This window comes from Tympanuchus pallidicinctus, unplaced genomic scaffold (genome assembly GCF_026119805.1).
Source record: "Tympanuchus pallidicinctus isolate F22 unplaced genomic scaffold, pur_lepc_1.0 scaffold19, whole genome shotgun sequence".
Classification (NCBI taxonomy): domain Eukaryota; kingdom Metazoa; phylum Chordata; class Aves; order Galliformes; family Phasianidae; genus Tympanuchus; species Tympanuchus pallidicinctus.
In genome coordinates this window covers 8,434,428-8,452,695 of record NW_026294710.1, presented here as the reverse complement: position 1 = coordinate 8,452,695, position 18,268 = coordinate 8,434,428, and the positions used below count along the sequence as shown (strand labels likewise).

The following is an 18,268-nucleotide window of genomic DNA, read 5'->3' as shown; positions in this document are numbered from 1 at the left end:
TATCACTCTTGCATTTATGATTGAGATGTCAGATATTTGTACACAAGTCCTCTACTCAGCAAAGTTGAAACTAATGAGACTTAAGTACGCACTTCAGGGTTGTTCTGAACTGGCACCCAACAGCTGCTTAGTTTTGAGATGTCCAATCTCAGATGACAAGAAATTTCATCATAGGAATTTGACCTTTAGAAACTGTAAGTCAATTTCTTCAATCTATGTTCTGGCAAAGTTCCCATCAGGAAGCTCCCTGCTTCTCTTGACAATATAATATTAGAAAGAGTTAATCCTCTTTTATCTGACTCCAGCACCTTCTATGTAATATTTGTAAGCAGTCTTAAAGCTCAGCAGAAGCTTCCTTGAGGCAGAACTGCATATTAGAAAAGTTTTTCAAAGCAGAAGTGTGAACACCCGGACTAACTTTCCACATATCTGTCAGCAATATTGAAGAATCATAGAATCTTTACTGCTGGAAATAGCCTGTAGGATCATCTGTTCAACCATCCACTCATCACCAGTATTACCCACTAAGTCCCTGAGTACCATGACAGTAAACAAGAATTACTTATGGAAATCTGAACTCAAACTGTATTTTTTTTACTGATTCATCACAAAATGTATGTCCTTAGATATTCTCTTTGAGAAGAAGTTCCCCTTTATGTTTGCATCTTTGATCTTTTGCTGAACATTTTTTTCCATTCTTTGTCTGCTCAATATTTCACCTGTAAATCAAAGGTGACAGAAAGTAACATAAGAAAGGAGTTGGTAGCTGCCATTGTTGATGACAAATTTTCAGATTAAGGAAAGTAAAATGCTTTAATAACAGTCAACAAGAAAAAGCTGAAACGGTGGAAGATCAGACGACATTCTTGTGTTTTAATTTCCTAAAAGAGTTGTGCTGACAAATAGACCAATAGATCTAAATTTCAAGGTGCCTTAAATTTTCTGAAAGTATAATTTATATTTGCTTATCTTTCTTTTATTAACACCTTCAGCTCAACAGCAGTTCAGTGAGAGAAAGAGGACTGCATATAAGGAATCCTTGAATTTGTTGGTGTTCTTGCCTGGAAGAATGGAGCAGCTGTGAGAAATTAAGGATAGTTAGTAGTTTCCTAACTAGTGTCAAACTCAAGTCCTATAATTAAAACCACTTAACACTCCCATGACTTGATGGACTCCCCTTCCTGCTGTAATTTCTTTATCTCAGACATGATCGCTGTTTTTGTTCCTTTTGCAGATCACCAAGTGTTACGACCCAGACTTTGAAAACTACTAGCTAATTTATCGTGTATCTCAGGGATGTCTCAGATGGCTTAGTTGCCAGATAGGCCAGAGCATGTCACGGTGTCTTTGGAACATATTAGTATATATGATTATTTCCTAAGATTAATATGTGTGTCCTGTAGCAGTTATTTAATGTCTTTGAAGGCCAAATAAAAGTTTCCATAATTTCTATTCCAGCATTTTTATATATTTTTTTTTTCCCCAGATAATGGAATTGTGTTGAAAGTCATTACAATTTACAATCAAGAGACAGAATCAATGGAAGAAGTGATTCTTGAAGAGCTGCAAGTATTCAAGGTGAACCATGCTGCATATGAAGCATATTTAAAACTGTCTTAAAAAATTTTCAGTTAATTTTTTAAAAATGTGAAAAACATCACATAGCAGTTGTCTGCAATAATTTTTCTAATTGTCTATTTTAAGACACAAATTCTTCATTTTCTGCTGTTTTTTTCAATAAACTTGTTAGGAACTATGTTTTGCTATTGCTCTAGGAAATCTGAACAGAGGGCAGAGAAAAGTATGAAAAGAAATTCCTGTTATTTTTAGTCTTATTTTCAATTAATGTTTTGTTATGAAGAACATTCCACTTATCACTTTCATTTAGGACAAAATTGATGGCTTGAGATAATATTATGTTTGACAGGAAAACTATAGTGTTCCTGTGACTCTTATAATTCTGAAATAAGTGTTGGCTTGTCATTTTTAAATAAACCATTTTAAAGCAGTACTTCCCAAAACTACAATTTCCTCCCATCTTTCTGTAGGATCAGAAATTAGAAAAAATGAAAGTATCTAGCAGTGATGAATACAAGTAAACATCAATGCTATTTTGCCTAATTTATTCTCATAAGTGAAGCCACGTTATTTTTTCTAAGCAAAGTTGTTTCCTACTTTCTAGGTGCCAATTCCTATTATTTCCATGGAAATCTCTTCAAAAAGGGTAAGTGATGTGTTTCACATACAAAAATTGTGACTCAGATGTAATAAAGCTAAAAACATCAGGTTAGACAGATAAATAGATAGATAGACAGACAGACAGATAGGGATCTAGCTGCACACAATCTCTAACAAGATCTGGTCTGAAAACATGAAATTGTTGTGTAATGCAAGTTCTGATTTTTGTTCCTTTATGAAGCATTTATGTTTTCCAATTCTAAGATTAAATCTGTTAAATCAGTCTCTGTATTTCACATGTATTGTTCACGCAAAAACAAGTAAAAAAAGCAATTCGATCCATGAGAGATTGGCAGAGACTCACTGTAGGGATTATCTGGGTAGATATGACAACTCAAGGAAAAGCTCCTTGCTGATAAATGCAATATAGACTTCAGCTCTATGGCAATCTAAGTTCTAAATAAGCCTTAGTGGATGTCTCATATATTCAGTTGCCAATGAAGGCAGAGCTGTTTGGACCTGACCACCTTCAGAGTTTCTGCTAGCCTCTCCTAATACAAATACTTCAGTTACTGTTCTTGTAAATAGATACTCATCTGTACCCTATCGTAGATATAGACCAATCTCAGGATGGAGCATTATAAACATCCCAGGATGCTTATTTCTTAATGTAGACAACTATTGCAATGTAAGTGCATAGAAATGCAGTGAAACAAAACTGACAAAGAAGGAAGATTGCTTCAGTAGTAGGTTGATTGTACCCCAAAGGTCATTTTAGTTTTAGTGGCTAGTCAACTTGCATTTTTTTGTAGTTAATGTAGAAAGACAAACTCCTCTGATAATGATTTGGGTGAGGATCCTAACTTAATGTTTTTTTCTAAATTATTTCCTGGATCAATTTATTTTTTCCATAGACTTTGAAAGGAGCTCCGGAGACTGGGTTTCCTAACATTGGAACTAAGTGAATGTTTTGTAGAATCACAGAATAGTTTGAGCTGGAAGGGAGCTTGGAAAAAAAGTATCATTTCAGATATTTCCTTATTTGCACTCAGAAATGTCATAGTAAACGGATTGTGCTGGAAGACTGAGAAGGAGATACTGTATTAAAAGAGAAGTAGTCTGCCTCCATTATACCCAATTCCCAAGAGGTCTGCTAACTCTACAGTTTCAAGAAGCACCTGGAAACTATGGAGAGAATAGTAGAAGAGTCATCAAAACTATTCAGTAGTTGAATAATAAACGTCCCTGCAGGCAGCAAAAGCAGCTGTACTTTTTCAACATATTAAAGAGAAGAGGGAGAGACAATTGGGCATCCAGACAGAATTTTACCCAACCTAGAAACTTGCTGTTGTAGCAAAGGAGGGGGAAGGCTTTGAACACTGATTTCAAAGCAATAAAAGTAAATTCAAATTTCTCAATATAGACAAATTTAATCTAGAAATAGCATACAGTTTGCTGGCACTAGGGAAAATTAAATGTTGGAATGCGTGTAAAGGGCTGGAACAAAATCATTTTGTATTTAATATTAGATTTGTGCACAGAAGTATAATTTAGTTAGTTATAATTTATGTGAAAAAAAAAGTTATGCAATTTTTCTGCGCAAATATTTTTTCTAGTCTGCTTTAACTGTGGAGTTTGTGAGCCTAGCCTATAGGGATCTCTTGCTAGCTTTGTTTCAACAACCCCATAGCATTCACTAGTCTTTACTATGCCAGTGATATAATAAAATATCTTATTTCAGGCTTGAGCTGTTTATCTTTGTGGCTAGGAGAGAATGTTCTCCTTTGATGTTCTGTTTGCTAAATATCAGATGCTTTTTGCTGTTCTCTAATGAAACAAGCTGTACAGTAGATCTTACTCTTTTTAACAGATGAAAGAGAAAATTCCACTTTTCATGTGTCATTGAATGTGCTGTTCACATCTTCTGGGACAGTCGTGTTGCAGCTTTGGCAGAAGAGAAAGAATTCCCCTCTAACAAGGATCTTATGTTTAGTTATCAGATTGAGTTCCTGTTTATCTGTATTATCTCAGCTGAAAAAGAATTCGAACATTGCTGTTACCAGCCTCTCTGGTCTCTTCCACGGACATTTCTGAGAGTTAAAATTAGTAACCTAAAATATAGAAGAGGTGTAACCAGGGACAAGATTTAACTATTAAGATTAAATTTCATGGTTTGTGATAGGCAAGCCTGGTTAAATGAGCTAACTGCATTTTCCGGCTTTAAACAATTTTAATATAGCATTCTGAAAGCTTGTGCTTTGTTTGGCCATTTGGATAAACCCAGCCCAGTGTTCATAAGGAATCCTTTTTCTGATTGGGAAAACAGTGGAATTGAGCCATGCAAAAGCAGTTCCTATTGCAGTGCATATTTCTGAGTTCAGTCCATTTTCAGTCACCAGTAACAAGATTTTTCTCAAATCCCTGTAAACTCAAGATGTTCTTTTTTGAATTATCCCATCAACTTCTGAATCACACTGATCATATTTCATTTGCTTTGTAAAGGAAAACTTACATGACTCAAGCACTCTTAGTGTTAATGCTGAGGAAAAAAAAAAAAAAAAAAGTGTGAAGAAGATAAAGTGTGACCAGTTTATTCGTAAGAAAAGACTGAACACTAGCAGAAAAAATATCAACATCCTTTGTACTGAAGGATTATATAAATCATAGAGCTGCAGTGCATTTGTATATGTGAACATATTGTACATCAAGAGTTAAATATGTACCTGATAACTCCAGTTTTAAGATTGAGGTTGCTTACAACTTTTTCAAATATGATCTTTTATTAATATTGTATGTCAAGCTTTTTTTTTGCAGATTGGTTAGGTGACAGAAGTGTAAGGAGGGAAGCACTGGAAACTACCTTGAGGAAGAAAAAGAAATGTATAAGTCTCTGTTTAAACACAAAGCTTACAAAGCTGAAACTTCAAAAGCGAGGAAATGCCAAACCATATTTGTTCATTCTAATTTCCTTCTATTCCTCCATCCTCATGCATGAGAGCTTAGACTGTTGACAGTTTTCCTACAGAGTAACTCTGCCTCCCTCAGGTCACAGACTGGATGCACAACAAAGCTGAAACTAGTATTTCTTTAAAACTCCACTCGTTACAGAAGTCATATTGGAAGTTCTAGCAACTTAATCATATGTGTTATACTTTTCCAGCAACAGCTCTACATTGGAACTGAATCAGTTATAGCACAAGTGAAGTTTCACCAGTGCGACATGTATGGCACAGCCTGTGCTGACTGCTGCCTGGCTCGAGATCCCTACTGTGCTTGGGATGGCATCTCTTGCTCCCGGTATTACCCCACAGGAATACAGGCAAAGAGGTGAGAACTGCTTCTTTCTGTGGAATCTGTCTTGTGAAATAGGTTTAGAATGGTTCCTAATACACTGAAGGATTTTTACAAAAGATGAAGCCCGAAGTTTTGAACTAAATGTGTACCATAGACAAATTACATGAATAAACCATAGATGATGGGAATAATATGTGAGTATACATATAATAAAAAGCAAGATAGGACAAGGTAATTAGTTATGATGTGTAGAAATTGTGGAACCTGAGCATGATGTAAATAGTATGGAATAAGGGGGGGATATTGTCTTAATTTCAGCTGGAACAGAATTCTTTTCTTCTGAGTCTCAGATATGATGCAATGTTTTGGTTCTAGCAGAAGAACAATGTTGATACCACATCAATATTTATAGCTGCTGCTAAGCATTGTTGTACAGAGCCAAGGTCATTCTCAGTGAAGGGCCCAAAGAGTTGGGAGGAAACAGAATTACAACAGCTAACATAAACTGGCCAAAGGGATATTCCATACTATATGACATTATGCAGGAGTTTTAAAGGGGTGGAAGTTCATATAGCTCTCTTCCACTGCTCAGAGAGCTGCCTGGACATCAGCTGGGGGGTGGTGAGTAATTTCTTTTGCCTCACTTGTTATTTAAATTTGTCATAACTATTATGCTTTTCCTTTTCTCTATCTTAGTGAGTAGTTTTGTCTCAATCCACAAGTTCTACTTTGTTTTTTGTTTTTATTCTCTCCCCCATCCCAGTGTGAAGGGGGAGAGTGAGCGAACAACTGTGTGGTGCTCAGCCACCTGCCAGGTTAAACCACAACAGGCATAAACTGCATTACAAGGAATAATTCATGAATGAAACATATTTATTATGAATTCATGAATGAGACTTTATTATTTTGACTACTTAGTTGTTATTTTAAGAAAGTTTTAAACAAACCTCAATTTCCTTTCATTTCTTTTGGTCAGCAAAGAAAAGATGGATGTTTCATTCTTTATAACATCAGGGATGTATTTTGGCAGTATGTATACGGTAAAGATATCACAAAGCAATAACATATTTAACAAAATTTGGGGAAAAGAAAAAAAGAAGAAGAAAAATAAACAAGAATCTGGTAGCCACACACTTCCAACAGTGAAAGTAGGATGTCTGCAAAAGCTGAGGTTAGGTGAATTTATAAATTCAGATTGTTCTGGAGGTCCACTCAAATCATGAACCTAACTTGGGTGCTTTAACAACCCCGGGCAGACTTCTCTTCATTCCAAATTGCTCTTTCATGACTTCTGGCCCCCATTCTTTGTGCAGTGATTTCCCATATACCTATCATCTTACCCTCCCTCTCAAACCCAGGTTCTCTAATTCAACAACAAGGACACCTGATCTAACATATAAAACATGTATAATTTAATCCAGACCTTTTCACAGCACTTCTAAAAGATAGCAAATGCAGAAATTGTTGGATAAGGTGGCTTTTTGAGAACTGAGCATTAAAAAGTCAAAAGGAGAAATACAGCCAATGCTAGCATACTTCAAAATATCCTGGAGTTATTACACTGAGGGGCAGGTAGGAAACCTGTGCCACTTTTACAAGATTATATAGTCTTCTCGTGTCTCTTGCAAGCAGCCCTATGGGAGGACATAGACTCTGGTTTCCTGCTCCATATGAGAAGACCTTGGCATGAAATTAAGAAAGATGAGCAGATGGGCCAAGCAGATTTATGTCCTACAATGTATATATATAAATTGGATTACTGTAATTATAATGCTTATGGGTAAGTTATCTAAGTCATAAAAACCATCTGGAGAAGAGAGTAAAGGGATAAAAGGCTGGCTTTTCTACCAGCCTGCTTAGGCTGCACTCACATTTATGTTATTCTGCAGGTTGTTTATTGTCCATGAAAAGATAAGAGAAACTTGCTCACTCCTTAACTCAGTTTTAGCACATTTTTAGCATATTTCTCACCTAAGACAACTTCCAGAGTAGCAGCCCCTAAGTTCCCTGACAGATGCATTTATCCAGGGTTCAGTGATATGGGCAGTACCCCAGGCACCTTCATGTGCCTTGCCTCCCTAGCATTCATCAGGTCAGTCTCCAAAAGAAGAAAATACTTCTCTTATCACCCTCCTGCTCTCGTGATAAGAGCTGCAGAAGTGAAGAAGAGATTTACACTCTATTGAATGTTCTCAAGGTCTGTAAAACTTATTTTGCATGTAAGGGTTTGGAGAACAGCCAGCAAGGACCCCTAATATTGAAAAGAATAGATAGTATTTTCTTTGTTCACTTTAACTAGCTCAGAACATCTTCATAGTTATGAGCTGTGCAGTAGATGGCAAAGTGAAGAGAGCTCCTCAGGACACACATACAGAAGTTGTTTAATCTACCTTCTGCTGGGATCCAGATGGAACCATTGCTAGGAAGGGAAGATCTCATGAGACAACATGGAGTTTTCTATTTCTTGGTTATAAGAGTTATCATTTCCTCAGGTGATAATCCTGCCATTGCTCCAGACACAACCGATGCTACACCCCAGAGTAGACACCTCTTTATTTGCCTTAGCCTTGTCTTAGAGTATGGTTTAGACTTTTGTACTAGTTGTATAGGGTGGGCTTCTGAATTGTAAGAGCAGCTGTTGCTAGAGCAGTAAAGAGCACTAAGAGATCTCTTTTAATTCCTGTCTTACTGGTGTTAACTGAAGATACACAGTATATCCTGCTCCCATTTGTTCACATGCTCTCTGCTTTAGAGCTTAATGCCTGCAAGGTATGAGAAGTGTTTAGAGAAGCATGAAACAGAAAACCTGTAAACTAAGGCACATGCAGGATGTAGAGAACTGCAGCAGAAATTTGAAAAACAAAAAACAAAAAAACACAGAACACATAAGCAACCCACTGGTTGGCAGCTGGTACTAATTTATTTGATTTTGAAAGACTGTATTTTAATTCCTTGGAAATGCATAGTCTTTATAATTAATTAAATATGGGACTTAATTAGGGAGACTTAAAAACTGAGCTAAGAGTCCCATAACCCAGTGCTGGCAGTGCAGAACATTACAGTGTCACAGTAGTTACAGGTGAGCAACTCTGGCATGCTGCAGATATTTTAGATGCCAGAAAAAAAAATATTTTGCATTTAACTTCAATGCAATATTCTTTGGAAAGCAGAGTTCCAGGATTTAAATAGCTCTCTTAGTTCACTGTTACCTCAGTAATCTGATTTAGGCAGGTTCAGTTTTTATCCAAACAAGCACTAAATTCCACTGATGAGCTTATTCGCTATGCCAACAATTTAGGATTTTTCCTAAGTCTCCGTATTGCTGCTGCAATACGGTTTTCCTTTCACAGCATTGATCAAGCTGATAGGCAAAAGAATATTTCAAGCATTCAGTTGCTTTTTAAGTTTCTTCTTATAATGCCTTGAAAAATATCTTAAATTGTCTTGCCTTAAATTATATGCTGTCATTTGAGTAAAACGCTTTGCACAGAAAGGGTGATAACTTAAATGTCACTCTGCTGACACTCTGTTGTCACTGCTCCCCATTCTTTCCTATTCTTGAAACAGCACTGAAGTGAAGGTACAGGTAAATGCATCTTCCCTCATCTCCGTCAAAATGCCACCAAAGAAATATTTATTTCTCCTGAATGGCTCCAACAACTGGAAAAATATTGTTATTTTGCAGAACTAGGATTTTTTTAGTTCATCAGGAAGAGTACTAAGTACCTACCTACTCACTGTCCATTTCCTATCAAACAGTGCTGCCTCACAGTGAGGTTTTCATCTTTGTTTTTTTCAAGGTTAATGTCAATTTTATTTGTGCATATTTGTGCAAGAGAATGACTCTTATGAATAATCTATATACACTGATATGCAAAGCTGGTAGTACTACCACTAACACTTAACAGAGTTATCAGTAAGCACAGCTACCACATCTTTACATTAAAATGAAAAATCCCAGAATGAATTAAATGCTATCACTGAATATCAGCTTCTGTTCAAAAGCATGGATTTTTAACACCTAGTCTGCCTAGAGGTCCCCATGTTGTCCTTGCTGAATTTGGAGATTCTACCACATGCCTTATTATGCTCACATCCACTGTTTGGTCTCCATAAATTTCCAGTAATCATTGATGGGTGCAGTATTTTCCACACAGAGGAATTCAGTGACACACTTTTGCTTCATACGTACTTCCACATCAGGTATCATTCTGTCAGACTGCCTCTCTGGTGCCATCTGTCTCACAGCAACAAAATGTAGTGGAATACAGGCAGGAAGGTTGATCTCTACTTCCATACTACCAATATCCACCTCTGACATTGTGGGCCAACATCATAAAATAGAAGGAGGTCCTAATAATTTCAATAAAGTCTATCTGAGCCTATTATTAAATCTGCCTTGTGTGTATTCATATAGAGTTGTTTGAAACAAAGAATCATAGAATCCTTGGAATGCCCAGGTTGGAAATGGCCTCTGAGATCATCTAACCTTTCATGATAAGTGCAGGACCTAGGCAAGACTGTCTAACACGTTGTCTAGATGAACTTTAAAAGCCTCCTCTGTTGGAAGATCTTTTTTTTTTTCTTATAGATGCAATCATACGTAGGTTGAGATAAAACATAAATGAGTATCTTTCTCAAAAGTGCTACATTTTTAGGAACCAAGATTTAGCTCTTTATGTTTTTAGTGAATACCTCCTCATCATACACCAACAATCTGTGTGCCAAGCACATTTTCTCAAGGAATTTTATTTTTCTTCTCCAGACGCTTCCGCAGACAAGATGTACGACATGGAAATGCAGCTCAGCAGTGCTTTGGTCAGCAGTTCATTGGTAATCTACTCACACCTTTACAAACTGTTAGCAAATACCTGGCACAGAAAGTACAGATTTTGCCAAAAGGCAAAAGGCTATGCGTTGTCATTTTTATCCAGATAAAAGATTTAATTTGTGGTTATACTTGAACATATATTATATCCTTCTGTTTAAGTGACTGAAAATCAAGTAGCTGAACAGCTGATAAGAAACAGCCACAAGCAAATAGCAGTATGAAGGGCTGAGACCTGTTTCTTTGTGTGTGGAATCATGGCCCAATTTGCTCCACTTGCTTTATGGCCATCTTCTATGAGAGTCTGAGATGATGGGAAAATTCTCTTAGCAAGTCAGACTTTCACCAGGTGCTGCTTAGCAATAACTATGTGATTGGATGTAGATTAAATTTCAGTCTTAAAAGTAAGTCCAGCCTGAAGTCAGAAGGTGGCAAGAACTGTCAGAAACAAATTGACGTATATATGATGTATTTTTTAAAACATTTCCCTCCAGGAGAAGTCTTAGAGAAGACTGAGGAGAGATTGGTTTATGGAATAGAGTACAACAGCACCCTTCTGGAGTGCACCCCTCGAACCTTACAGGCAAAAGTAATCTGGTTTGTCCAGCGAGCCCATGAAACTAAGAAGGAAGAGGTAACTACCATTAAATCCTAATCTTTTAATTAGTTAAGCATGTGGTTAGGAACATTGCATCTTCACTGGAAAGCCTGTCATCAGTTGCTGAAATGTGCATGAGTATAAAGGAAGATCATGATATTCATCTGAGTCATTATGCTTCACTGAGTTAATATACCTGGTCATTTCATTTGGTGCATGAGTTCAGCATCATGAAATTGAATAACTGAATAAATATTTGAAATGTAGCTAAACTTGTTAAGGTCTCAAAACAAAAGAGAATCTACCATTTCACTTAATATGTTATCGCATAGGTGAAAAGTGTACATATTACTCCCAATGTTAGACTTGCTTAGCATTTGTTAATTCTTGCTGCCCCACCCATTACATCACAAAGCCTTCTGAAAATGGATTTTGGTGATTCTCTGCTTCTTTTATATATGTTGCCTAATTGTAAAAGTTGGACCAGATGGCCTTTAAAGGTCCCTTTCAATTCAAACAATTCTCTGATTCTATGATAATTCCTACACCACATAACTGTTACCATAGTACTGACATGGTACATATCAGTGTAGCTAGCCTTGTTTAGTATATGGTAGCAAATAGGAGAAAAACCTCGGACTATCACAGGGTATAACTGTTTTCCTTGTTGCCTAGCAGCTAGGCTCTGCTGCAAACATGAGACCCCAGCTCATCTGCAGACTGAGTCTGAGGAGAGAGATTAATCTGATACTGAACATGGACATTTAGAATAAAGAGATCTAAGTAGGTTCTAGTCTTTGTAGGCTGTCATCAATGTCAGAGCAATTTTTGTTGCAGATACAGCCCATAGTATCATCTCGTGTTAAACTAGACGTTTTCATTTCATCATTGACTAGGCAAGCCGTTGAATACAAAAGTAAACAAGGATGCCACATGCATCTGTAGATATTTAAAATGAACACATTTCTTCCTGATGTTTCAGTCTAGTCTCAAATCCCAGCATAGTTCTTCATATTTTGTATTTTCCCATGTCTTTTCCTAGAAGATCCCAATCCACTAATCATAATTATTCTTACAATAAAGAGACCTGGTCTTTCAGTCTTTAATGAAACCTGAGGATTTTTACTGGGGAGATAGGAGGAGGAGATGTGTTGTGTTTCCTTTTAGACTTAGCATCTCAGATACTAAGGAATAGAAGTGTAAATTCAGACTCTAAAGTTTCAGTACATTTTTATACTACTAGGATGAATTTATTTTAATGCTTTTCTTTTATATTTATTCCATTTTACATGAATAATTCTATCGTCATTAGAAAAAGATGATCCCAAGCAGAGAGAAGCACTTCTACCAAATATTCAGGATCTTACTGTTAAATAAAAAGATAAGGATTCCATTCTGCTGGGCATTTCTGCTGGCTGGTTCAGACAGCTCTATGCTCTCTGCATATCTGCATGTCTGAATGCCCTGTATTTAATAACTTAGTTCTCAGAAACTGCAGGGGGAATTCCAACATGACACTCGGAACTGAGGCTTCAAGATCATGATGGTCCTACAGTGAGATTTCAGGTTGGGCATTAGGAAAAATTTATCTGAAAGAGTGTCAGGTGTTGGAACAGGCTGCCCAGTGAGGTGATGGAGTTACTGACCCTGGAGGCGTTCAAGAAACGATTAGATGTTGTACTGAAGGATACAGTGTAGTGGGAAATATTGGTGATATGTGGATAATTGGACTGGATGACCTTGGAGATCTTTTCCAACCTTGGTGATTCTGTGATTCTATGATCTGTGAGTGTTGCTTCAAAAACATTTGACAATTTAAAAGAGCATTCACATGGATAATTATGGCAGGTCAGCTGACAAAAGCCCACATGTTTTCCATCCAGAAGTTCATTCGAATGTTTCAACCTTACTTCTTTCTGTGAGTTAGCCACAAATGACTAACCCATGCTGGGAAAGCAGAAAACTGTCTGCTCCACTGTCTGTTCTGTCATGCTTGCCAGATTTTGTAGACTGCTTTCCTTTTACAGCTCAACTTCTTCTTCAAGTAAATATTTTATTTGCTTACAAACAGTGAAATAAAGGGTCTTGGATCCTTAATCTGCCTCTTAACATTTAATATTATATTCCTGAAAGTACTTTTCATTAAAAAAAATGCACCAGTGTAATGCAATAATGCACTCTCCTCTATGCAACTATCTCTTTTCAGGTGAAGACAGATGATAGAATAATCAAAATGGACCTCGGCCTCTTATTTCTGAAGCTGCATCGGCTGGATGCAGGGACTTATTTTTGTCAGACAGTGGAACACAGCATAGTTCACACTGTTAGAAAAATCACCCTGGAAATAGTCGAGGAAGAACGTGTAGATGAAATGTTCAATAAAGACTACGAGGAGGAGATATCTCACAAAATGCCATGCCCAATGCAGAGCAACATACCTCAGGTATCAAAACCATGGTACAAAGAATTTCTTCAACTGATAGGTTACAGCAACTTCCAGAGAGTGGAGGAATACTGTGAAAAAGTCTGGTGTACAGATAAGAAGAGAAAAAAGCTGAAAATGTCTCCATCCAAGTGGAAATATGCCAATCCTCAGGAGAAGAAGGCAAGGATCAGGCCAGAGCACTACCGGTTGCCCAGGAACATAGCTGACTCTTGATGGACAAAATCCATCTTCTGTTTCTGGGCAAAATTTTATTTGGACTTCAGTAAGAGGGAAAAATCAGCTTGGTTTTGGTAAATGAAACAGGTTTATATGTATAAAATATCAGGACTGAAAACAAATATACTATGGTAAGTTTTACTGTACATTCATGACTGTTTAGAAGCATTTTACACAAAATTTTGTCTGTTTCTAAGTAGGTCAATGCAATCAGAGTTTTGCTTTAGGAAGGATGTGACAATCTTCAGACTTTGAGTGCTTGAATCAGTTTCCTGTGTGGACCATGCTTGTGCTGTATATTGTTGCATATGATGGCATATTTAAGTACATTCAAATAAGTATTCACAAGAGGGTGAAATATAGAACGTGTATCTTTCATTGTTTTCACAAGTTTCTCATAGTTCTAAAAGCAGCATGTCTTAAGATCTTACATTTTGATTGTGACCAGTTCAAATTCATCACTGAGAGCAGTGAGATTTGTTAATATGGTGTCCTGCTTTTCCTAAAGATAATGAAGAGAAACCGTATTTACTTCCCACCGTTATTTGTCTCATCAGTTATTTATAAAGCACAGTGTACTGTTACAGCTAAATAATATTACCTAGTAACTTAATGTAAGTCAGGTGCATGCTGGGAACACAAAGAGAATGAAATTCTTCTACACATCTATACAAAATGTTGGAATAATGGTTTAGACAGAAAGCAAGCCTATCTTGTCTCTAGTAATGGGCACTGCCTTAACAACACAAATTAAGCGACTGCCCTCTTGTGGCTAAACAAAGCAAATCCGATGGTATCATATTTTCTCAAGTAACGTGTAGCTAAGTATTCCTAGATCCACAGATAGTTTGTTTTCAGCATGCACTTCTCGTCTCCATGTGCCAAATCCACAGATTTAGAAGGTAGTGTTGGAAGTCACTCATCCTGAAAAGACAGCATTTAAAGTAATACTATATGTCATTAATGTACTTTTGGGATTAAATGCAGTAATACAAAGTTAGGAAGTAGACTGAAACAGGAACAGCATTATGCAGTTGCTTTTCTACAGTGTTGTCTGATCCAGGCAAAATTTCCTGATGCATGATCTCTGGTCAAAAGAGCTCTTTTCTGCTCTTGTGATTGATACTACGAGGAGATCAAAGTAGTAAATTTACAATCTAGGACTTTCAAGACTTTTCCTAAAAATGAAAACAAACAAACAAACAAACAAACAAACAAAGCAAAAGAATACTTTTATTTGAGCCCAAAAGCAGCTGCATAAAATGTAGAAAATAAATTAGTTCACTACTTGGAAAATCTGGTATTACAAAATGGGCTGCATATATAGAAAGAAATACATAAATTAGTGGAAAAATAGGGAAGTTATAAGCACAAATGAGTTAAAAATGAGTTAACTCCTCAAATAGAAACATGATGCCAGTAGAGTAAATAGCCAAGCTGTTACAGACTTTGATGCTGCCAAGAAAATATACAAAGGATTCACCAGTTGTAATGAGGTTCACGCACAGCTTCAGCTTCTAATCAGAAAGCAGAGTTTTGAATTAATGGGAATTAACATCCTGGAGAACAGAGATCTGCTAGCTTTGCTCTGCTGATGCAGTGGATGGATGCTGATGCAGTGCCCTCCAAGCACTGTGTAAGAGGGTCTCGGAGCAAGAGTAGGGAGCATTGCTGTGCCCCTCTGGAAACTGACTGTCCCAGAGTTTGGAAAGAGCCTGTGTCACACTGCCAGCAAGTGGTCGTAAAACAGCAGATAAGCCTTTCCATCAGCATCATCTTAAGGAGAACAATTTATCAGGAAGTTTGTACTTTGTTTAGCTAGATTGCCTGTCTGAGAGATGGGAATGGACACTGCGCATTGGCTTGCATGAATGTGCAAGGTTGCTAACTTTGATCTGATACAGAAGACTGGTTAAATTCACTTTTCAGTGGCAGTTTAATGGAACTTAGCTCCAGTTATGATCTCTGATTATTTACAACTACAAGGAAAACTTTAGCACTAAAGACTATGACAGAGAGAACACAGAATAAGCATTTCTAATTTATATTTGATCCACTGTAAAATTTACCCTGGCATCCCTAAGGCTGGAAAGCTGCTAAAACGCTATTAATATCTTCGGATGAGTTATGAAGCCCACTTCTTTTCAGTAGTAATGGGAGTTATATTTTATCTTTTTTTTTTTTTTTTTTTTTTTTTTTCTGATTAAGTTGTTAGTATCTGGTGCCAAATGTACCTTTAATGGATTGTGGGAATAAAGAACAACAGCATCTCGGCCTGATGGAAAAAAATATGACTTTATGCCTCATTCTGAGATTTCAGGTAGAAATCAGGACGTTATATGCAGACAAGCATTCCTGATTTAATATGAGTGTGTATTTTAGCTCCTCATCCCTTTGGTGGTTACATATGGAGAATTCCATTAAACTTTTAGTAAAATTTTAAATTTCTAGCTCGCACCTTGCAACTTCCCTGAGTATTCACAGCTAAAAGATCTTTTTCAGAGTGCTACAACATCAATGGAAGAGGAGAAAGACTGACAGTAATGTATTTTGGAAGGATATGGTCAAATGTGCTCATACACAATGTTATTTAAAATGCTTCTTTGTATATATGGGGGCATTGTCTGCTTCTTTTCATTATGAGTTTGATGTATTTTGTATGTGCATGAAGTGTTCAAATTAGAAATATAATTAAGAATCACATTTGGCTGACATCATTTGTATTATTTCTCATAATTCAGTTTTACCAGACAATAAGATCATGTGTAGATCATGTGTGTGATCATGAATAGATTTAGTCTTCCAAAGTCAGGTGGATTTGGGAAGGTTATGAATAAAGCAGCATCTGTTACACAGATATATTTTTGAGAGTGGAACATGGCTAAAAACAGAAGATTCTAATTTATAGACATTTATTGAGAAACAACAAGCTGGAAAACCTTTGAGTTCTGCCCTCCTGCTTGATGAAAACAAACAAAATGATCGTGTGGATCTTGTACTAAATACTTAATTTCCTCTCATTTTTCTGTTGTCAATGAGATTATCGCCACTGGTACAAACTACTGTTGTCTCAGATTGTTGGGAGATCTAGTTGGGAGAGTGCTAGCCTGAAGTGAAATTCCTGCCTTGTATGTATCAGAATAGGCCTTTAGGCTATACTCAAATAATAAAACACATTTCTTTATGCAGAACTGATTTATGAAATAGATAAAAATAATTGCCTAATCCAGATGCCCCAAAAGCAGTCATATTGCAGGAAGTGTTGAGTTAACTGATACAGTTAAGGAGTTTTACTTTTTTTTTTTAAATGAATTTTTGGAGAAGAAAATATGCTTTTTCTCAAAATGTAGCCATCCAGTTACTCTTTTAAAAAGTCCATTAATTCCCTTAGTCTGCCTCAGAGCAGTAAAGCTGGAGCTATTAATGAAACTTTATATCTCTAGGTCCAGAAGGTACAAATGCCTTTGAAAGCTGCACTGTCCAGATAAGAGGCACTGAAAGTGAGCTTTTCTACATTTGTAACCCAGCAGGATGGCTGCAATGCCTATCAGCCCTGGAATCCTGTTCAGTTCCCCAAATTACTGTTTTTAAAGGAGAATTCATGTCATGTTAGCATGAGTATTTATCACAAATGAAGCCACAATTGACAAGTCTTATCTTTGGGTGATACTTTCTCTGCTAATAATGAATTACTATGATTTTTATTTTTTTATGAAATAATTTAACTGACTAACACTATATTCAGGAAAATGGCAGAGCTAGCAGTGTCAGGTGAAGCTACTAGCTATAAGTTAATCAACATTTTACATTTTCTGAACATATTTGCCAAGCATCGACCTAATCCATCACCATAATCCCATTTGTCAAATAGCTTTGCCCGTTTCAGATGATGCACCTTATCAGCACTCGAATTAGATATGACTATCATGTAATGTTGAACCAGGAAATACATTGTTAAGCTTTTGTGCACGTGCTCATAATTTGCTGAAGTGAGAGCTGCTATACGGAAGTACAGGATTTGACACAGTTAAATGCAATTGGAGCATGGAAGCCTTGGCTGCCCAATTCCTAGATTTCTTGAGATTCTTACTCAGAAAAAGCAGATTTAACTGGAGGAGGAGAAAGGTCTATGGAGATTTCAGAAAGTCAGAATTGATGTGTCATTATATCTGCTGGCTAAAGAGCCACAGTGCATGACTTGTTTCAGCAGACCTGCCCAATTGCAACACACGACAAATTCCAGTGAAACAAAACTGTATTACTTGCAATGCTAGTTAGTTCAAATGCAGAATTTTATGGCTTCAGGAATCTTTTTGCACATATTTGTAAAACTTTATTTGAAGTACAGTCTAGGATTACATTTAATGTGGGTGCATGTGTGTACATTATCAACCCTCAGAATATCTCCAGTCAGTTTTGAGAGCTGTTTCAAATTCAGCACATCCAGCAAAATCACACACGTATTTCATGCTGACTTTTTTTTCTCCTTAGCTCTGAAAAATCCCAATGCCCTCAACATGAATTTCCAACATAATGAGTGTCTGTAAACACATAATAATGTTGCATTAATAATAATAATAGTGATATTAACAGTAATAAACAGCTGCAACAGCTGTCTTCTCTCCCCAATAGTAAGATGAGATTTGCAGACCAATCGGCATGATAAATGGACTATGATCATTTTCTGCATTTTAATTTGCTAGCTGTA

At 36.7% G+C, this 18,268-nt stretch overlaps 1 protein-coding gene across 1 annotated transcript in view; it reads left to right on the top strand.

Annotated features, from left to right (window-relative positions):
* SEMA3E (semaphorin 3E) overlaps positions 1 to 14,759 on the top strand; it is a 128,263-nt gene extending 113,504 nt beyond the window's left edge. Inside the window, exons 12-17 of the mRNA XM_052681029.1 lie at positions 1,487 to 1,578; positions 2,183 to 2,224; positions 5,339 to 5,505; positions 10,238 to 10,305; positions 10,795 to 10,934; positions 13,105 to 14,759. Coding sequence (XP_052536989.1) covers positions 1,487 to 1,578; positions 2,183 to 2,224; positions 5,339 to 5,505; positions 10,238 to 10,305; positions 10,795 to 10,934; positions 13,105 to 13,557 — 962 coding nt within the window. The 3' untranslated portion in view covers positions 13,558 to 14,759. The remainder of the gene's footprint in view (positions 1 to 1,486; positions 1,579 to 2,182; positions 2,225 to 5,338; positions 5,506 to 10,237; positions 10,306 to 10,794; positions 10,935 to 13,104) is intronic.
* The last annotated feature ends 3,509 nt before the right edge of the window (positions 14,760 to 18,268 follow it).